Source organism: Octopus sinensis, linkage group LG18 (genome assembly GCF_006345805.1).
Source record: "Octopus sinensis linkage group LG18, ASM634580v1, whole genome shotgun sequence".
Classification (NCBI taxonomy): Eukaryota; Metazoa; Mollusca; class Cephalopoda; order Octopoda; family Octopodidae; genus Octopus; species Octopus sinensis.
In genome coordinates, this window is record NC_043014.1 from 40,489,521 (window position 1) to 40,512,950 (window position 23,430).

Consider the following 23,430-nt stretch of genomic DNA (forward strand, 5'->3'; position numbering starts at 1 on the left):
TTGACACATTTTAGGGCCTCTGAAAATGGTCGAAGGATGTATCCTTAGACAGAATAACCCAACTCCTAAATACTTAAAATGGAATAGGCTCAGTGAAAGAGCCAGCTGGTGGTGTTAAATTAAACAATGTATCATATCTACAACACAAGAGTTATCAGACAGACATACACACACATACATACTTGCATTTGACTTTGCAAATGTAGTATTAGCAAATATAATGTGCATATAGGCACAGGAGTGGCTGTGTGGTAAGTAGCTTGCTTACCAACCACATGGTTCTGGGTTCAGTTGCACTGCATGACACCTTGGCCAAGTGTCTTCTACTATAGCCTTGGGCTACCAAAGCCTTGTGAGTGGATTTGGTAAATGGAAACTGAAAGAAGTCCATCGTATATATGTATGTATATATATATATATATATATATAATTAGTGTACATTTCTATCTACAAAAGAAGTGAACTTAAGAGGACACCTTGCATGCTAAAAAGAGCAGTTAAAGCCCACACCACGGATAAGAGTAATTTCGAAGTGGATGAAAAATAAAAACATTTCGATAGTTACCTATATACCTAGGTTTCAACATCAATGAATAAATAAAATAATTTGCCATCTGTGTCCTCTCAGCATAGGCACTATAATTAATGTATATTTGTGGAACATTGAAGAAGTACATATTCCATCAATATACATTGTAATTTTTCAAATCCACCATGCAAGTGCAGTTATAGTCAGCAGGAAATAAAAATTTATGTACCAATGTTCTTCAAAATTACGAAGATTCTACTAAGAAAATATATAGGGTAGAAAATTTATATCATCATCATTGTTTAGTGTCCGCTTTCCATGCTAGCATGGGTTGGACAGTTCAACTGGGGTCTGGGAAGCCAGAAGGCGGCACCAGGCCAAGTCTGATCTGGCAATGTTTCTACGGCTGGATGCCCTTCCTAACGCCAACCACTCCATGAGTGTAGTTGGTGCTTTTCACGTGTCACCAGCACAGGTGCCAGACGAAGCTGGCAAACGGCCATGATATATATATATTACAGGATGTAAATAAATTTTTACAGCTGTTTCAAAACTTCAGTCAATCTGTTGATACAGCATATTATTATACATAATGCTGTAACGTTAAACACATCACATATAAGCAAAAATACTACCATAAGTGAGAATGCCATTTGGTTAGTGTGGGATGTTTGACTTTCAGTAAGGAAAGGTTATAAAACCAAACAACAGAAAAGGTAGGGTAGAGGGAAGAGATCAAAGAAAATCTGTCAAGAGAAAGAAGGAATGGGATTCAAAAACCTATCCTATTCTTCATGTACCCACTACAGTGCATAAAGATTCAGTGCAGCTTACTGGCAACCTTGTTTAGTTTATGTGTGTTGTGCATGTAATATAAATGGAGCTATGAAAACTATAAATAAAAATAAAAATACATGGATAACATGACCATCATCATCATTTAATGTCTGTTTTCCTTGCTGACATGGTCTGAAATACAAGCAAAAATCTACATGTCTGAAAGCTAAATCTACCCAGGTTATGTTGTTAAATGTAAACAAATATGAGGGAAATACGTAGAAGTAAGGATGAGGAAGTAAAATCAAAATACAGGCTTAAGCCTGTATTATCAAAAATTATTCATGTGGTTGATCCACAGGAGCAGGTGAGTGAGAGGGACTACGTCAAACCTCCAATGTCTGCTTTGGAAGGGTTTCTGTAGTTGATCTATTGTAAAAGGTGGATGCGCAATGGCCCAGTGGATCGCGGTCGTAGGATCGCGGTTTCGATTCCCAGACCAGGCGTTGTGAGTGTTTATTGAGCGAAAACACCTAAAGCTCCACGAGGCTCCGGCAGGGGATGGTGGTGATCCCTGCTGTACTCTTTCACCACAACTTTCTCTCACTCTTACTTCCTGTTTCTGTTGTACCTTGTATTTCAAAGGGCCGGCCTTGTCACTCTCTGTGTCAATGCTGAATATCCCCGAGAACTACGTTAAGGGTACACGTGTCTGTGGAGTGCTCAGCCACTTGCACGTTAATTTCACGAGCAGGCTGTTCCGTTGATCGGATCAACCGGAACCCTCATCGTTGTAACCGACGGAGTGCTTCCACCCACTATAGTAAAAGAAAAGTATTTTGAAACTTTTACGTTGGAAGAAAGTGATTACATCACACTATTTATAAAGAAGAGCATCCATATTACAGAATTGTATCATAAAGGATTCTTAGCAACACAAATTGCATTTAGTGCAACCATTCTAATACAGTCTTCTAATCCTTAGGATATTATTGGCTTTGAGTTGGTGGATATAATTTGCCAGCAAATCAGATTTGCACTTATTGTTAGAGAATGAACTGATATGAACCAAGTAATATCTTTTAAAATCAGTAGAAAGTCTCTTGCATATTTTGTTGGAATTTTGGTGTATAGTTGTGACAAGGCAGTTATAAGCAACATTTTGCAATGACTGTTCAAAGGGCAATTATTAGGTTTTCTAAAATTACATATCTTTTTATAAAGGGTTAAAATCTTTGCAGGATTTCTCTCATCATTGCCGAGTGCCAGTCAGGTGGTACTGGCAACAGCCACTCTCAAATGGTGCTTTTTATGTGCCACCTGCACAGGAGCCAGTCTAGCGGCACTGGCAACGACCTCGCTCAAATGTTTTTTCACGTGTCACCAGCACAAGTGCCAGTAAGGTGACGCAGGTAACGATCATGCTTGAATGGTGTTTTTTACGTGCCACCGGGAAGGAAGTCAATTTGTTGCTCTGGCAACAATCACGCTTGGATGGTACTCTTAGCGCTCCACTAGCACGGATGCCAGTCATCGAATTTGATTTTGATTTTGATTTCACTTGCCTCAACAGGTCTTCGCAAGCAGAGTTTAGTGTCCAATGAAGGAAGGTACACATAAGTGGGCTGGTTACACCCCTGGCATAGGCCATGAGGTTATGGTCTCACTTGGCTTGCCATGTCTTCTCAAGCACAGCATATTTCCAAAGGTTCCAGTCACTAGTCATTGCCTCAGTGAGGCCCAATGTTTGAAGGTCATGCTTCACCACCTCATCCCAGTTCTTCCTGTGCTTCACCACCTCATCTCAGGTCTTCCTGTGTCTACCTCTTCCACAGGTTCCATCAACCGCTAGGGTGTGGCACTTTTTCACACTGCTATCCACATCCATTCTCGCCACATGGCCATACCAGCACAGTCGTCTCTCTTGCACACCACATCTGATGCTTCTTAGGTCCAACTTTTCTCTCAAGGTACTTACATTCTGTTGAGTATGCACACTGACATTACACATACCATCGAAGCATACTGGCTTCATTCCTTGCAAGATTATGCATGTCTTCAGCAGTCACAGCCCATGTTTCACTGCCATGTAGCATGGCTGTTTGTACACATGCATCATATAGTCTACCTTTTACTCTGAGCGAGAGGCCCTTTGTCACCAATTCTTATTATTTGCATTAGCGTCTTCTTACCCACTATCTATCTGTCTCTCTGTCTGTTTGTCTGCCTGTCTCTCTGTTTGTCTGCCTATCTATCTATCTATCTATCTATCTATCTATCTATCTTTCTCTCTATCTATCTATCTATCTTTATTCACACACACACACATACACATGCACACATTAAGGCATCCCTTGCATTGTGGTAGCATCAGATTATGAAATGTTTTGTGTTCATATAAATTGTAAAGTATGTGATTTTACCCTCAAGGTTTCTTTGATGAATTTTAACAATTTAAAATTTTCACTTTTCTCAACCAAATGGTTGATTCTCAGAGTTTTAGGTAAAATCAAACTATAGTTAACACTTTGAAAAATTATAATCATGTCACAAATGCACACACACACACACACACTGGTTTATTTTGGGTGAATGAGAGATGTGCTATGCTCAATAAATGTTGTAAAGGGTATGACTTTTTCTTTGTTGACACTGAAACTGAGTTTGTCTCTCAACTTGAGTTTCATGCCATTGCAATCTTCTGGCATGAACTGTTATAACTGTATTAGTAGTGTATATGTATTCTTTGGTGTGTGCGTGTGTGAGTGTGTGTGTGTGTGTGTGCGTGTGTGATCTAGTGCTTCTGTTTGTTTATTGATTTGCCTTTCATATTTATTGATTTGGTGATGTATTTCTGGTCTCTTCATTGGTTGCTTGTGTTATTTTTTTTTTTTTTTGTAATGTGGTACTAGTAATTGTTGCAATTGCCGTAGGAAGAGTGTGCTATTAATTTGTTCAGGATTTGTTACTAAGTTGGCGATAGGGTGTTTGGTTTTTGAGCGTGTATGCACGCACATTCACAGTTATAAATGTTGTTTTGAGAAAGGTTGTTTATGAATTAGTTATGTGAAAAAGAAATCTGACGAATCTATGTAGTAGCTACGTACTTAATGAATGGTGATTTTCACAGCTGAGTGATTTGCAGGGATTGTTTTGTTTGGTGAATAAACTATCTCTTCCTTTATTGAATTTTGCTTTGCTTGATTTAGAAAGGATTTCTGTGTGTGCCTGTGCTTGTGTTATTTTATACCTTTAAGATTTTGTTATTTTTTTGTATGTTTGACATTTATTGTATATTTGACATTTATTTGAGCACAGTAGTCATCTAGTTTGTGATACCCACTTCTGTATATCTGGGTTGGTTGCTTTGTTGTTATTTTGCCAATAGTCGCCAGTGGTCATACAACATCATCATCATCATCAGCGTCATTTAACGTCTGCCTTCCATGCTAAATAAAAAAAAATATATGTGTTTATGTGAGTGTTTTTGTGTTTGTGAACTTCTTTATGAGTATTTAGGAAAGGTGTTAGCTGTGAAAATTAAGGACATAACTATTGTGGATAGACATGTTTTCAATGGATGATGTTTTTATGGCCAAATGCCTTTTGTAGTGTTGTAATGGAAAAAAATCTGTTGTTTGGTATGGCTGTTGTAAGATTTTATATTGGATACACTGGAATATTTTTTTCCATTCGGTTGAAGGGACGTGTGTGTGTGTGTAGTATACTCTTTACTCTTTTACTTGTTTCAGTCATTTGACTGCGGCCATGCTGGAGCACCGCCTTTAGTCGAGCAAATCGACCACGGGACTTATTCTTTGTAAGCCCAGTACTTATTCTATCGGTCTCTTTTGCCGAATCGCTAAGTGACGGAGACGTAAACACACCAGCATCGGTTGTCAAGCAATGCTAGGGGGACAAACACAGACACACAAACACACACATTCACGTATATATATATATACATATATATGACAGGCTTCTTTCAGTTTCCGTCTACCAAATCCACTCACAAGGCATTGGTCGACCCGGGGCTATAGTAGAAGACACTTGCCCAAGATGCCACGCAGTGGGACTGAACCCGGAACCATATGGTTGGTTAGCAAGCTACTTATCACACAGCCACTCCTACGCCTATATATTGTATATTGTTATTAGCCTGCAATATAAGTATATTGTTATTTGCCTGTAATTTTGGTGTGTATAGACGGGTGCATATGCACAGTCATATCCATAGAGATTTTTGGCTATTATACTGAAGTAGGAAATATATGAAAGTGTGTGTTTTGCATGCTGTGAATGTGTGGTGTGTTTGTGAGTGTGTAGTATATTGTTATTAGCCTGAAATTTGGTGTGTATAGACGGGTTGCATATGCACGTCATATCCATAGAGATTTGTGGCTATTATACTGAAGTAGGAAGTATATGAAAGTGTGTGTTTTGCATGCTGTGAATGTGTGTGTGTGTTTGTGAGTGTGTAGTATATTGTTATTAGCCTGCAATTTTGGTGTGTATAGACGGGTGCATATGCACAGTCATATCCATAGAGATTTTTGGCTATTATACTGAAGTAGGAAGTATATGAAAGTGTGTGTTTTGCATGCTGTGAATGTGTGTGTGTGTTTGTGAGTGTGTAGTATATTGTTATTAGCCTGCAATTTTGGTGTGTATAGATGGGTGCATATGCACAGTCATATCCATAGAGATTTTTGGCTATTATACTGAAGTAGGAAGTATATGAAAGTGTGTGTTTTGCATGCTGTGAATGTGTGTTGTGTTTAGTGTGTGTATGTGTATTGTGTATTTGCTGTATTTTGGTGTGTGTAGACGGGTGCATATGCACAGTCATATCCATAGAGATTTTTGGCTATTATACTGAATCAGGAAGTATATGAAAGTGTGTGTTTTGCATGCTGTGAATGTGTGTGTGTGTTTGTGAGTGTGTAGTATATTGTTATTTGCCTGTAATTTTGGTGTGTGTAGACGGGTGCATATGCACAGTCATATCCATAGAGATTTTTGGCTATTATACTGAATCAGGAAGTATATGAAAGTGTGTGTTTTGCATGCTGTGAATGTGTGTGTGTGTTTGTGAGTGTGTAGTATATTGTTATTTGCCTGTATTTTGGTGTGTGTGTAGTCGGGTGCATATGCACAGTCATATCCATAGAGATTTTTGACTATTATACTGAATCAGGAAGTATATGAAAGTGTGTGTTTTGCATGCTGTGAATGTGTGTGTGTGTTTGTGAGTGTGTAGTATATTGTTATTTGCCTGTAATTTTGGTGTGTGTAGACGGGTGCATATGCACAGTCATATCCATAGAGATTTTTGGCTATTATACTGAATCAGGAAGTATATGAAAGTGTGTGTTTTGCATGCTGTGAATGTGTGTGTGTGTTTGTGAGTGTGTAGTATATTGTTATTTGCCTGTAATTTTGGTGTGTGTAGACGGGTGCATATGCACAGTCATATCCATAGAGATTTTGGCTATTATACTGAATCAGGAAGTATATGAAAGGTGTGTTGCATGCTGTGAATGTGTGTGTGTGTTTGTGAGTGTGTAGTATATTGTTATTTGCCTGTAATTTTGGTGTGTGTAGACGGGTGCATATGCACAGTCATATCCATAGAGATTTTTGGCTATTATACTGAATCAGGAAGTATATGAAAGTGTGTGTTTTGCATGCTGTGAATGTGTGTGTGTGTTTGTGAGTGTGTAGTATATTGTTATTTGCCTGTAATTTTGGTGTGTGTAGACGGGTGCATATGCACAGTCATATCCATAGAGATTTTTGGCTATTATACTGAATCAGGAAGTATATGAAAGTGTGTGTTTTGCATGCTGTGAATGTGTGTGTGTGTTTGTGAGTGTGTAGTATATTGTTATTGCCTGTATTGGTGTGTGTAGACGGGTGCATATGCACAGTCATATCCATAGAGATTTTTGGCTATTATACTGAATCAGGAAGTATATGAAAGTGTGTGTTTTGCATGCTGTGAATGTGTGTGTGTGTTTGTGAGTGTGTAGTATATTGTTATTAGCCTGCAATTTTGGTGTGTATAGATGGGTGCATATGCACATACATCTGCATATGCACAGTGATTTCATGTGTATAGAAATTTTTGTCTATTATACTGAAGTAGGAAGTATATGAAAGTGTGTGTTTTGCATGCTGTGAATGTGAATGCGTGTGTATTTTATGTATGAGGGTGTGCTGCAAAGTTCCTAGCTGTGACTCAAAGAAAATAGAGGAGGATCAGTTAATTATGAGTGGCTGTGTGGTAAGTAGCTTGTCTACCAACCACATGGTTCCGGGTTCAGTCCCACTGCGTGGCACCTTGGGCAAGTGTCTTCTACTATAGCCTCGGGCTGACCAAAGCCTTGTGAGTGGATTTGGTAGACGGAAACTGAAAGAAGCCCGTCGTATATATGTATATATATATATATATGCGTGTGTGTGTTTGTGTGACTGTGTTTGTCCCCTAGCATTGCTTGACAACCGATGCTGGTGTGTTTATGTCTCCGTTACTTAGCGGTTCGGCAAAAGAGACCGATAGAATAAGTACTGGGCTTACAAAAAGAATAAGTCCCGGGGTCGAGTTGCTCGACTAAAGGCTATGCTCCAGCATGGCCGCAGTCAAATGACTGAAACAAGTAAAAGAGTAAAGAGTAAAGAGTATATTCCTGTCTCAGATTCACACACTTACTGCAGTGGTCCTTCAATTTTTCTACGCCCTGCAAAAGTGCTTAGAAGGGTGGGGATCCTAACCAAGCTTTTTGCGATACTCTTAAAGCCAGGATCTTTTCAGCAGTCCCTTGTATATGGATATATGTATGTGCATGAATGTGTATATAAGGCTTTTGTCTATAAGATTGGGTGTGAATTTTTGGCATGTTTTATCCTGTTTGGAGATTGCACCACATTTTGGAAAATGATTTTATTTCGGTATCTGCACCGTATCCTTGATCCTGGCTTGCTTCCCAACCTCATGGTTCCGGGTTCAGTCCCAGTGCATGGCACCTTGGGTAAGTGTCTTCTACTATAGCCTCAAGCCGAACTAAAGCCTTGTGATTGGGTTTGGTAAACAGAAACTGAAAGAAGCCTGTTTTGTGTGTGTGTGTGTGTGTGAGAGAGAGAGTGTGTGTGTGTGTGAATGTGTATATGTGTGTGTATATATACACACATGTATATATTTGTGTATGTGTATCTCTTTGTGTTTGCCTCCCACCATCGCTTGACAACAGGTGATAGTGTGTTTACATCCCTAAAAATAAGCAGTTCAGCAAAAGAGACCAATGGAATAAGTAACAGTATTAAAAAAAAAATAGGCACTGAGGTTTATTCTTTCGACTAAAGTGGTGCCTCAGCATGGCCACAGTATAATTACTGAAACAAGTTAAAGAATAAAGATAATCTTTTCTACTCTAGGCATAAGGCCTGAAATTTTGGGGGAGGGGACCAGTCAAATAGATCGACCTCAGTCAATGTAAGCAACTGGTACTTAATTTATCGACCCCAAAAGGATGAAAGGCAAAGTCAACCTCAGCAGAATTTGAACTCAGAATGTAAAGACAGACGAAATACTACTAAGCATTTCACCTGGCATGCTAACATTTCTTATTTCCTTATTGTACACAAGGGGCTAAACACAGAGGGGACAAACAAGGACAGACAAACGGATTAAGTCGATTATATCGACCCCAGTGCGTAACTGGTACTTATTTAATCGACCCCGAAAGGATGAAAGGCAAAGTCAACCTTGGCGGAATTTGAACTCAGAAAGTAACGGCAGACGAAATACCACTAAGCATTTCACCCAATATGCTAACGTTTCTGCCAGATCACCTCCTTAAAGAATAAAGATAATACTACATCATCTGCAGCACCACTCAAGGAATCAAAGATTCTGTCAGGAATTATGAAACTAATTCTATGTCTGCAATTCATACAGAAATAAGAAGGAAAGTTCATTAGGGTAAAATGTGTATATTAATAAGTGACATAGATAACAGGCTTGCGTAACCCTTTCGTTACCAACCCGGCTGGAACTGGCTCTGAGTACAAATGTCTTGTTTTCACAAGTTTTGAATTAAAATCGTCCACCAAACCTTAGTCACAATTTATGTTCCTAACACTAGCTGAATGATAACTAAGTTCTTTTACTAAATTCTTTGTTATATGTAACGTTTGCAGTGTGGAAGGTGTTTGTAAGCCATTTAAGAAACACACAAAAGCTGTTCGATTCACTTCAACATTTAAGTTTAATTTGTCAAAATATTTTCGTCGCTTTAAGACCGCGACCTGTTCACTGACAAAAATCTGTGCTGCATCACGGATTTTTGCAGGTGAACAGGTCGCGGTCTTAAAGCGCCGAAAATATTTTGACAAATTAAACTTAAATGTTGAAGTGAATCGAACAGCTTTTGTGTGTTTCTTAAATGGCTTACAAACACCTTCCACGCTGCAATTGTTTTCGTTCCAGCACACGATCTCAGATGAAATCACTTGCTATGCAGGTACATCTCCGTAATATATTTAATGTAATCGAAAGAAACACAGAGCATCTTAAAATCAATACAGTAACGAAAGTGTTAATTTGTAAGTGTGGACCATAAAGGATATTAAAAGTAAAAGCGTCGGTTGACCGAGTTGAAAATGTCATGTGATGATGCAATGGAGAGATAATGTAATAGGAAGATAAACGAAGGGAAGCGATAGGAATGTGAATGGATATAAGGGGTAGATGTGAGACGAGAGGGTAGAGATATAAGTGAAAGGTGCAGGTGCTAGCACCTTTGACCTAAACACATGGGATTGGCATTGAATAAAAGACAAAAACACATTTCTACAACACAAATGTGCACACCCACATGTTAATACGTGCACCTAGACACCACATACACGTGCACTAAAAACACATGTATGTACAATGAAAGTATGCATGTACTCACTTACATGTTTTCATGTACCACTTATACGTTTTCTCATCTGTCATTTGCTCTCCCGGCCATATCATATTCTTATGCTTTGCTTCATGTTTTTTTTGTTTTTTTTTAAATGGTTACTTCTTACATTACTCAGTGTATATATACAGTAATACCTCACTTTATGGTGACCTGCTTTATGAGCATTCTCTGGGGAAAAATTAACTTGTATATCGAGATATTACTGTAGACACTTATATGTAGATGTGCGTTTGCATACATATATATATATATATACGATAAACATACTTTCTCAGTGATACTCAATTTACCTACCATTATAAATAATACCAAATGTTCTTTCTTAGACCTTTCATAATGTGATACAATTCTTTAGTGTAGCAATTGCATGTGGCTGAAGAGGGCTTTAAACTATCTGTTATGTCGATTATACATTGATGTAAGAATAAGTTGTCTTATAAAGCTTGAAACATGTGTACTACGACATCCTTTGTATTCTGTTTTCATTTCATTTGATACATATATATATATATCACTACTTACTTCTGTGCCGGTGGCACATAAAAAGCACCAACCAATCGTGGCCGTTGCCAGCATCCCCTGGCACATAAAAAGCATCCACTACCCGCACGGAGTGGTTGGCGTTAGGAAGGGCATCCAGCTGTAGAAACACTGCCAGATCAGACTGGAGCCTGGTGCAGCCTCCAAGCTTCCCAGACCCCGGTCAAACTGTCCAACCCATGCTAGCATGGAAAACGGACATTAAACGATGATGATGATGATGATATATATATATATATCAATACATATATATATACACATACTTGCATGGATGTACATATGTATATCTATCTGTCTATCTACCTGCCTGCTTGCCATTTTGCTTCAGTGTGTACAGAGTTGATTGTATGTGTATTTATTCATTACTTCTTTCGGTCATTTGACTGTGGCCATGCTGGAGCACCGCCTTTAGTCGAGCAAATCGACCCCAGGACTTATTCTTTTTATGCCTTGTACTTATTCTATCTTTTGCCAAACCGCTAAGTTACGGGGACGTAAACACACCAGCATCGGTTGTCAAGCAATGTTGGGGGTACAAACACAGACACACAAATATATATATATTTATATATATATATATGACAGGCTTCTTTCAGTTTTCATCTACCAAATCCACTCACAAGGCTTTGGTTGGCCTGAGGCTATAGTAGAAAACACTTGCCCAAGGTGCCACGCAGTGGGTCTGAACCCGGAACCATGTAGTTCCTACGCAAGCTACTTACCACACAGCCACTCCTACGCCTATACATATACATACATATATATATATATACACATACTTGCATGGCTGTATATATGCATATCTATCTATCTGCCTATCAACCTGCCTGCCTGCCTTTCTGCCTGTCTTTCTGTGTATGTGTATTTGTGTGTGTGTGTGTGTCTTTGTGTGTGTGTGTGTGTGTGTGTATTTATATGCATGAGTGAAGGAGATGTATATTTGTATATAATCATATACTCTCTTTCTTTTACTCTTTTACTTGTTTCAGTCATATGACTGCGGCCATGCTGGCGCACTGCATTTAATTGAGTAACTCGACCCCAGGACTTATTCTTTTGTAAGCCCAGTACTTATTCTATCGGTCTCTTTTGCTGAATCACTAAGTTACAGGGACATAAACACACCAGCATCGGTTGTCAAGCAATGCTAGGGGGACAAACACAGACACACAAACACACACACGCATATATATATATATACATATATACGACGGGCTTCTTTCAGTTTCCATCTACCAAATCCATTCACAAGGCTTTGGTTGGCCCCAGGCTATAATAGAAGACACTTGCCCACGCAGTGGGTCTGAACCCGGAACCATGTAGTTCCTACGCAAGCTACTTACCACACAGCTACTCCTACGCCTATACATATACATATATACATACATATATATATACACATACTTGCATGGCTGTATATATGCATATCTATCTATCTGCCTATCAACCTGCCTGCCTGTCTTTCTGTGTTTGTGTGTGTGTGTGTATTTATATGTATTAGTAAAGGAGATGCATATTTGCATATAACCATATGTATGCAAATGTGATGCTTGTATGTATAATGCATTTTGATAGACACGTGCAACTACACCCTCAAAATAAATGCATCGTACTAATATTTATTATGGTTGACTTTGTCTTTCATCCTTTTTGGGGCCATAAATTAAATACCAGTTGAATATTGGGGTCAATGTGCCTTTAGTAGAAAGGATTATTTTAAAATCTTGTGCTTATTCTATGAGTCTCTTTTACTGAACTGCTAAGATATGGGAACATAAACAAACCAACAATGGTTGTTCAGCAGTTGGGGCCACACACACATAGAGTTATATATGGAAGCACTCCGTCGGTTATGATGACGACGGTTCCGGTTGATCCGAATCAACGGATCAGCCTGCTCGTGAAATTAACGTGTAAGTGGCTGAGCACTCCACAGACACGTGTACCCTTAACGTAGTTCTCGGGGATATTCAGTGTGACACAGAGAGTGACAAGGCCGGCCCTTTGAAATACAGGTACAACAGAAACAGGAAGCAAGAGTGAGAGAAAGTTGTAGTGAAAGAGTACAGCAGGGATCACCACCATCCCCTGCCGGAGCCTCGTGGAGCTTTAGGTGTTTTCGCTCAATAAACACTCACAATGCCCGGTCTGGGAATCGAAACCGCGATCCTATGACTGCGAGTCCGCTGCCCTAACCACTGGGCCATTGCACCTCCACAGAGTTATATATACGATGGGCTGAATGGGAAAAGTTACTTGACTGTTTCTTTAAACAGCATCATTCAGGGAATATGGCAAATTATACACGAGGACAGGTGTATGCAAACTTATGAATTAAGCACTTATAATTTTCCTAATTGCACTTATATGTTTCTAAACATATATGCACTTATGTCTTTCTATAAAAAGATATAAGGGCCCTTGTATTATTTTAAGTAAATATACATACTTACATTCTTCTAAAACAAAAAAAACAAACCCACTTACGTTTTTCTAAAATAAAAGCTTCAGAAATATCCTTCTTAAGACGGCGAGCTGGCAGAAATGTTAGCACGCTGGACGGAATGCTTAGCGGTATTTCGTCTGTGGCTACGTTCTGAGTTCAAATTCCGCTAAGGTCGACTTTGCCTTTTAACCTTTCGGGGTCGATTAAATAAGTACCAGTTACACACTGGGGTTGATATAATCGACTTAATCTGTTTGTTTGTCCCCTCTGTGTGTAGCCCCTCATGGGTAGTAAAGAAATAGGTATTTTGTCTGCAGCTACGTTCTGAGTTCAAATTCCTCCGAGGTCAACTTTGTCTTTCATCCTTTCGGGGTCGATTAAATAATTACTAGTTACGCACTGGGGTCAATATAATCGACTTAATCCATTTGTCTGTCTTTGTTTGTCCCCTCTGTGTGTAGCCCCTTGTGGGTAGTAAAGAAATAGGTATTTTGTCTGCCGCTATGTTCTGAATTCAAATTCCATCGAGGTCAACTTTGTCTTTCATCTTTTAGGGGTCGATTAAATAAGTACCAGTTACGCACTGGGGTCGATATAATCAACTCAATCCGTTTGTTTGTCCTTGTTCGTCCCCTCTGTGTTTAGTCCTTGGGTAGTAAAGAAATAAAAGAAATAAGAAATATCCTTCTTTTCCATCCTCCTGTTTTTCATTCTTTCATTTACATGATGATCATCATCATCTTCATTTTAACATCTGTTTTCCATGCTGGCATGGGTTGGATGGTTTGACTGAAAACTGGTAAACAGGGGGAGCTGCACCAGGTTCTAATCTGATTTAGCATAACTTCTGCTGCTTGTTTGTTTGTTTGTTTGTTGAGTGAAGCAGTCTTCGTTCCAGAGTGGGCGAAGTCCGAAATGTGGTCCTTTGCTATTCGTAAGACCTGCACAAGAGAAAGCAGGTCAACCCCCGACACCGAGAGCATCGACGGATTGGATGAATGCGCATCCAGGCTCAGCGGTTGCGTAGGAAGTCGGGGATAAGAAACAGGAAGAAAGAGTGAGAGAAAGTTGGAGCGAAAGAGTACAACAGGGGTCGCCACCACCCCCTGCCGGAGCCTCGTGGAGCTTTAGGTGTTTTCGCTCAATAACCACACACAACGCCAGGTCTGGGAATTGAAACCACGATCCTCCGACCACGAGTCCGCTGCCCTAACCACCGGGCCATTGCGCCTCCACAGCTTCTGCTGCTGAATTCCCTTCCTAACACCAGCCATTCCAAGAGTATAGTGGGTGCTTCTTACATGCTACTGATACGAGTGCCAGTGATGCATCACCGGCATCAGCGATGACTATGACCTCACTTGGCTTGACAGGTCTTCTCAAGCACATGTTATTGCCAATGCTCTAGATCACTTGCCACTGCCTCCATGAGGCCTAACATTCAAGCGGTGCTTTTTACATTCCAGCATTCACTAATTTTTAATTCTTAATTCTTTATTCATTACTCCACCTCTTATTCTAAATCCATTCAATATAATGTTTATCCAGTGACCTCCTTCCTTGTATTTGTAGTTCTGATTGTTTTCCTCAGTGTATACAGAGTTGATTTCACTCTTAGAGTTACCGTAAATTCTTGAGTATACTCCCCATATTTTCCCCAAAATTTAACGGTCAAATTCCCTAGTGCGTACTATATACGAGGTTAAAAATGAAAATTATTTCCTAAGCAATGTCCGAGTCTCTATTTGCTGTCCAGCAATGTTTATTCAGACGCATTTTGTGATGTCGGGCACGAAAATACCTTAAGCTAAGCCTGAAAGCAATTAAGTCATAAAAGAACCATCCATAACTTGCAGTAAGCAACATTTATTAAACGTTATTACTGTTATTTCTTTATTTTCTGCAAAGAAAATGCACAGAAAAGCTACATGTTTGCATTATGTTATATATACAATAATAATAAAGGATGTTACCGTATACATTTTTACAAACCAAGGACGTTATATAGCCCTCCTTGACTCTCGTTAGAGAAGGGGTGCATATTATACACAAGGTTTAAGCTTTTCAGAGGTACAGCCCCCTAAAAATCCCCTGCGTATTATACTCAAGGGCGGACTATACTCGAGGATTTACAGTACCCTAATGTTATAGTTAGTTGAATTCTAGATGCAAATATAGTTGTGTAGTTATAAAGCTTGCTTTGCAACCATATCGTTTGGGGTTCAGTCCCAGTGTGGGGCACCTTGGGTAAGTGTCTTCTATTATTGCCCTGAGCTGAGTATATTTTGTGATTGAATTTGATAGAAAGAAACTGTGTGGAAGCCCATTGTATATATAACTCTATGTGTGTGTGGCCCCAACTGCTGAACAACCAGTGTTGGTTTGTTTATGTTCTCATATCTTAGCAGTTCAGTAAAAGAGACTTATAGAATAAGCACCAGATTTTAAAATAATCCTTTCTACTAAAGGCACAAGGCCTGAAATTTAGGGGAATGGGATAGTCGATTACATCGACCCCAATACATTTCAAAGTGTGTATATTATGATTGTATCAGAATTTAAGTTGCAAATAAAAATTGGTGGGATATCACACATACATATTGACATTCATCATTTTTTTTTTTTAATACGCGCAGGAGTGGCTGTGTGGTAAGTAGCTTGTTTACCAACCACATGGTTCCGGGTTCAGTCCCACTGCGTGGCACCTTGGGCAAGTGTCTTCTACTATAGCCTCGGGCCGACCAAAGCCTTGTGAGTGGATTTGGTAGACGGAAACTGAAAGAAGCCTGTCGTATATATGTATATATATATATATGTGTGTGTGTGTGTGAATTTGTGTGTCTGTGTTTGTCCCTCCAACATCGCTTGACAACCGATGCTGGTGTGTTTACGTCCCTGTAACTTAGCGGTTCGGCAAAAGAGACCGATAGAGTAAGTACTAGGCTTACAAAGAATAAGTCTTGGGGTCGATTTGCTCGACTAAAGGCTATGCTCCAGCATGGCCACAGTCAAATGACTGAAACAAGTGAAAGAGTAAATATATATAATCACAAAAAATTCCAATGTAATCTGGATCTACACTACCTGAAGTATTTCCAAAAAATTTCATTAAAAAATATCCATGCTTCTGAAAGTTATAAGGACAAAAATACATTGGAGCAGATATGTGTAGGTATGTTTCACCTAACCCAGGTTAGTTCCTGGATACCACTGCACATGCATTACTGTAAGTACATAGTATACATGTCGGTCATTTCATCATGTTGAACTGTTAACCCCTACACAATTTTTCTCTCTCAGTTCTTTTCGTTCTCTATGTGTTTTTTTTTTCCCCCACTTAATCTTTTCTGTTGAAGAGCATTAGCTCGAAATGTTAAGGAATTTTTCATTCTTCAGAGTCTTTTCATAGAAACGTAATCATTACTTTTAACATATACTCAGTTTATGATTTCTTTTTGTTTAAATTTTTCATTGTATCTCAGGAGAATAAATTACAGATGTATTGAAAATTGAACTTGTGAGAGTCAGAAATAAGATATAAGCAATATATACACAATCAAAAATTTAAACTGAATGAAATTAAAAGCCAGTTTTATATTAAAAGTTATGATGAAACTCGCAATGATATTTTATGGGAAAACATTAAATTTATGAGGAAAATCTATGTGCAAGAAAAATCTCCAGGTTATAAATATATGTACAGTACTATTCATCATTTACATTATACAAAGATATACATACAAAAGAGCTTGGCAGTATAAATGGTATCTATAATAAAGAGCGTGAATCAGTGAGGAGACGAAAATAGTTTGGTCTTTGTTATAGTTCAGATAAAATTTGATAGAAAATTGGATTTTGCAAACAAGATCTAAACGTAAAATACAATACAATGGAATGTAAGTAATGGGTGACATGAGTCAGTAGCACTCGTGTGTTATGGAAATTTGAATGCAAAACAAAATGTATTGAATGAAGTGTGACCATTATGATTGTTATGCCACCTATGTACTCATACATTCTCAAATTTACACATTTTTGCAGTATTACTTTTACATACTCAGTTTGTATGTGTGTACTGTGTGTGTATCGTTGGCGATTTTTTTCCTCAGTTTTCCCTTCCTTGGATCTCTTCTTTTTCTATGTTTCTGACGAAGAGCTCCGCTCGAAACGTTAAAGCCTCCTTCTTTCATTCTTTCCTTTCCTGAGCGTCCAATAACACTATACTTGTTCCATGTCCTCAGATTGTTGTTTTTCCATGTTTGGATTAACTTTATATATATATATATATATTTATATACACACACAACACACACTCACATGTGTATATATATATCATCATCATCATCATCATCGTTTAGCATCCGCTTTCCATGCTAGCATGGGTTGGACGGTTCAACTGGGGTCTGGGAAGCCAGAAGGCTGCACCAGGCCCAGTCTGATCTGGTAATGTTTCTACGGCTGGATGCCCTTCCTAATGCCAACCACTCTGTGAGTGTAGTGGATGCTTTTTACGTGCCACCAGCACGAGGCCAGTCGGGGCGGCGCTGGCAATGGCCACATTCGGATGGTTCTCTTACGTACCACCGGCACTGGTATCACAGCTGCAATTTCCATTGATGTTGATTGATTTCGAATTTTGATTATATATATATATATATATATACATGCACATACACACACATACATATATACACACACACACACATACATACATACACACTCATACATAGATACATATCGTCCTTATCACCATACTCATTTAACGTCCACTTCCCTGCTGCCATATTATCCCTGGGTTGGATAATGTAACAGGATCCAATGAGCTGCAGAATTGCATCAGGTCTCAGCGTCAGCTTTGCCATGGTTTCTATGGCTGCTGTCCTTCCTAATGCCAACCACATTAGTTTGTGCTCTGGGTGTCTTTTTTTTTTGTCTTTTCTTTTCTTTTGTACTGGTAGTAATGAGGTGGTCACCAAGTAATGTGGAAAGCCACAGAAAGAATGGAGAGAGAAGGCAGTAGTTTTATGCCGAGTTGTTGAAGGATAAAGTATGATAGAGAGACAAGCATGGCTGTCTTACTTTAGAGCAGTGCTTTTCAACCTTTTTGCTGGACGGAACCCCAAGGAAACATTCCACTGGCTCAAGGAACTCCTGTGCAATAATTTAATAGTCTTATGCACACATATCTGCGCAGGAGAATTAAAAATTACCACCGATTTTAGCAGTTTTGTAACTTCTTGTGGAACCTTTGACTGTACTGGCGGAACCCTAAGGTTCTGCGGAACCCTGGTTGAAAACCACTGCTCTAGAGAAGATACATAGCTACCTTGCATTATACGAGGGTGGATGAAAATAATTGGAAGGGAGATAAAGATGATGGTGACAGGGTGTTAGAGCATACTCACAAAGTAGAAGATGATGAGCATAAGTTAAAATACAATAATCTCTCGCTGTATCGTGGTTCACCTATCACATTTTATTATTTAACCCTTTCGATACCAACCCTACTGAAACTGGCTTTGGCTCTGTAGTACAAATGTCTTGTTTTCATAAGGTTTGAATTAAAATCTTCCACCAAACCTTAGCCACAATTTATGTTCTTAACACTAGCTGAATGATAACTAAGTTATTTTACTAAATTCTTTCTTATATTTAAAGTAATTGAAAGAAACTCAGAACATCTCAACAGAAATATGGTAACGAAAGGGTTAATCTTACATCGATTCATCCATGGTGTTGTTTTGCCTTTATAATAAAATGATATATCCCCAAAAAAAAGCACCAACTACACTCATGGAGTGGTTAGCGTTAGGAAGGGTGTCCAGCTGTAGAAACACTGCCAGATCAAACTGGAGCCTGGTGTAGCCTCTTGGCTTCCCAGACCCCGGTCGAATTGTCCGACCCATGCTAGCATGGAAAACGGACGTTAAACGATGATGATGATGATGATGATAGAAATATAAAAAATAAGTACAGTACTGTTTCTACTCTGCAGATTATCACCTATTGCAAGGTGTTTTGGAATGTAATATCTGCGATAGTTGCGGGATTACTGTATAGACAGTGGATGATACATACACACATTCATGCCATGCACACACAGATCCTCCACTATTCTAGAAACATTTGATTTCTTCACGTTTTTAAATTACTTCACATTTTACTTTAACTTCACATTTTACTCAGACACTGAGTAATATCTACATATGTTTTACTTGTCAGATTGGCGAATGGAATTTGCAAGGATTACCAAATGATGAACTCTCCATTCAGAATGGAATTATTGTAACAAAAGCAGTAAGATATCCATTATTAATTGATCCACAAGGACAAGGTAAGAAATGGATAAAGCAGCAACAAGGTGATAAAGACCTCCAGGTATAGTAATATAAAGCCAATCACAGACTTGTTTTTTGACCTATGTTTGGGCACTTTTGCTAAAGTCTTCTGGATGGCGCAGGAGTGGCTGTGTGGTAAGTAGCTTGTTTACCAACCACATGGTTCTGGGTTCAGTCCCACTGCGTGGCATCTTGGGCAAGTGTCTTCTACTATAGCCTCGGGCCGACCAAAGCCTTGTGAGTGGGTTTGGTAGACGGAAACTGAAAGAAGCCTGTCGTATATATGTATATATTAATAAATGAAATAAAACATATGCATATATATAAACATATATGTACATACCTACCTCTACATGTACATATACACGCATATATGAGTACAGGACACCATATATATATATATATATATGCGTGTGTGTGTTTGTGTGTCTATGTTTGTCCCCCTAGCATTGCTTGACAACCAATGCTGATGTGTTTAGGTCCCCGTAACTTAGCAGTTCGGCAAAAGAGACCAATAGAATTAGTACTGGGCTTACAAAAGAATAAGTCCTGGAGTCGAGTTGCTCGATTAAAGGAGGTGCTCCAGCATGGCCGCAGTTAAATGACTGAAACAAGTAAAAGAGTATAATATTAAATACAACTTGTATAAGTAAAACAGTTCTGGGTAAACAGGACATACATGGTATTGCTGTATTTACTCAAATATATTATTTTATTCTTTTATTTGTTTCAGTCATTTGACTGTGGCCATGCTGGATCACTACTTTTACGGACTAATTTTTAAAGCCTAGTACTTATTCTTATTTCTTTATTGCCCACAAGAGGCTAAACATAGAGGGGACAAACAAGGACAGACAAAGGAATTAAGTTGATTACATCGACGCCAGTGTGTAACTGGTACTTAATTTATCGATCCCAAAAGGATGAAAGGCAAAGTTGACCTCAGTGAAATTTGAACTCAGAACGTAGTAGCAGACGAATTACCAGCTAAGTATTTCGCCCATTGTGCTAATGTTTCTGTCAGCTCGCCGAGTTCTTATTTTATCAGGCCCTTTTGCTTCATACCAACACTGATTGTCAAGCAGTATCAGTCACATTTTGGGGTCAGTTTATTTGATTATATTTCTCTATTCCTCCAATAAAAATTTGTGCTGTTGTACCATTGAAAGAACTTCATATTTCATAGAATGAAAATACCTGTTTCTTTACTCCCACCAGGGGGATAAACACAGAGGGGATGAACAAGGACAGACAAACGGATTAAGTCAATTATCTCGACCCCAGTGCGTAACTGTTACTTATTTAATCGACCCCAAAAGGATGAAAGGCAAAGCCGACCTTGACGGAATTTGAACTCAGAACGTAGTGGCAGACGAAATACCGCTAAGCATTTCGCCCGGCTCGCTAACGTTTCTGCCAGCTCTCTACCTATAGAATGAAAATACCATCAAAGAGAAATGGAATAGTTTTTCTTTGAGGGGAATGGAAATAAAAACAAGAACTAAAATCTGTTAGTGTCATGTAAATCAGAGATTTTGTTGCCGAATTTAGATAATACATGAAAAAAAAATGTATAAAATTATAAAATTTTACATACTAAGAATTGATTTTGGTTTCCCTAGGTGACATCACTTAACCACAAATATTTCCGACAACATCTTGAAGACTGCATGTCTCTTGGAAGACCGTTACTCATTGATGATATTGGAGAGGAACTTGATCCAGCTTTGGATAATATACTGGAGAAAAACTTCATTAAAATTGGTACTTCATGCAAAGTTAAAGTTGGAGATAAAGAGTGTAATGTAATGAATGGCTTTACATTGTACATCACAACAAAGTTACCAAACCCTTCGTATACACCAGAAATCTCTGCTCGGACATCTATCATTGATTTCACAGTGACTGTGAAAGGCCTAGAAGATCAGTTACTAGGCAGAGTCATCCTTATGGAAAAAGCTGTGAGTAAATTTCTTATCAATAAAGCATTTATTTTAGGCATCCTCTATTGATTTCAATTCCTCCTCCAGAATTATTGTTGGAGATCTTACATAAGATTTTTGAATGTTTTAAACGTGTTATTTATAGGCATATATATGCCTATATATGTGTATGTGTATTTTGTATATATCATCATCATCATCGTTTAATGTCTGCTTTCCATGCTAGCATGGGTTGGACAATTTCGCTGAGGACTGGCGAACCAGATGGCTGCACCAGGCCCCAATCCGATCTGGCAGAGTTTCTACAGCTGGATGCCCTTCCTAACGCCAACCACTCCAAGAGTGTAGTGGGTGCTTTTACGTGCCACATGTGTGTGTGTATACATGTGCATTTGCGTGTATACACACACGTGCGTGCACACGCACACATATATACATGGTGCAGTCATAACTATGAGGTATGAAGTTTTATTTCCCAACCACATGGTTCTGGGTTTAGTCCCACTGCATGATACCTGGGAAAAATGCTTTCTATTATAGCCCCAGGCTGACCATAACCTTGTGAGTGAATCTGGTAGATGGAAACTGAAAGAAGCCTATCTCATATATCTATATATATATATATACACACATACTTATGCACATGTCTTCCTGGGACTCACTCTTCTGCAATTTTTGGCCACATTTAATGATTGATAGTTCTTTGTACAGCTGTCTTTATCCCCCACCCAAACACACATCTATGTGTGTGTGTTTGTATATATACATCCTAATCATTACGATCATTTTACATCCATGTTTGTTCGAGTAGGATGGTTCATCAGGATTCAGTTGGTCAAGGGGTTACATCTTGTTCTATTGTCCTCTTTTGGCATGGTGTCTCTAGCTGGATGCCCTTCCCAATACAAAACATTTTACAGAAAATGTACTGAGTGCATTTTTTGTGACACCAGCACTACAGAGGTTCCCATGCCATCAGCAAGACTGAAGACACTTCTGAAGACCAGCATCGTTACTGTATCAATTGATTAACAACCATTTACAGAGTGTATTTGGTGCTTTTTGTGGTATCAGTAGACAGAGAATTTGTTGACAGACAGTTGACTGGCAGACAACTTACAGACAGGACAATTGTGAGATATGGTGCAAAGTCCTGTTGCCAGACATAGTGTGTGCCAGCAGCCACCCTCTTGACCCAGGGTGGCACAACCTCCTCCAGGCACTTGATGCAGGCCTCCATGTTGAGTCTGAGGCCATGTGGGAATTGTGTGTCGGCGAATTGTCTGTGGACAAATTGTCTGCACACGGTGGTACCAGCACTATTTGGGTACTTGCATTGATGGTGCAACACTTTAACAAGTATTTTATAAAGAGTACTCAATCTTTGTCCCAAAACACTGAAGCCAGAATCTTTCCAGCTGACTTCTGGGTCCGAAACTTTTTGTGACATGGTGAACCATTATGACACAACTCCATTGATTGTTGCTTGGTTGGGGAATTATAATGATGAAGCCATGTTTCATCGATGGTGACTAAATGAGCAATAAAATCAGCCTCTCCTACTGCAAACCAGTCCAAAATCACCTTTGATGTCACCACTCTGATGTACTTCTGATTCGTGTTCAGGCTTTTCAGCACCCATTTTGCTTTCTCAAGTGGCCAACACTTTCATGAGAAATTCCCAGAGTCTCATCTATGACCTTAGCTGAAATCTGGACAGTCTTTGAGAATCAGACATGCAGAGCATTGGCTTTGTCCTCCATCTGTGGTTGCGGAAGTTGGCCATCCTGACTGGTCTTCATCTGTGAATTCAAAATGATGATTCCAAAACCTTAACATCCAGATTTTCACTGTGGAATAAGATGAGCAGTCATCATTCAAGACT

General features: G+C 39.0%; 1 protein-coding gene across 1 annotated transcript in view; it reads left to right on the top strand.

Annotated features, from left to right (window-relative positions):
• The window catches only part of LOC115221252 (dynein heavy chain 5, axonemal-like), a 275,949-nt gene that overhangs the window by 222,525 nt on the left and 29,994 nt on the right, over positions 1 to 23,430 (top strand). The window contains exons 53-54 of the mRNA XM_036510602.1: positions 19,487 to 19,642; positions 21,225 to 21,563. Of these exons, the coding sequence (XP_036366495.1) occupies positions 19,487 to 19,642; positions 21,225 to 21,563 (495 nt within the window). The remainder of the gene's footprint in view (positions 1 to 19,486; positions 19,643 to 21,224; positions 21,564 to 23,430) is intronic.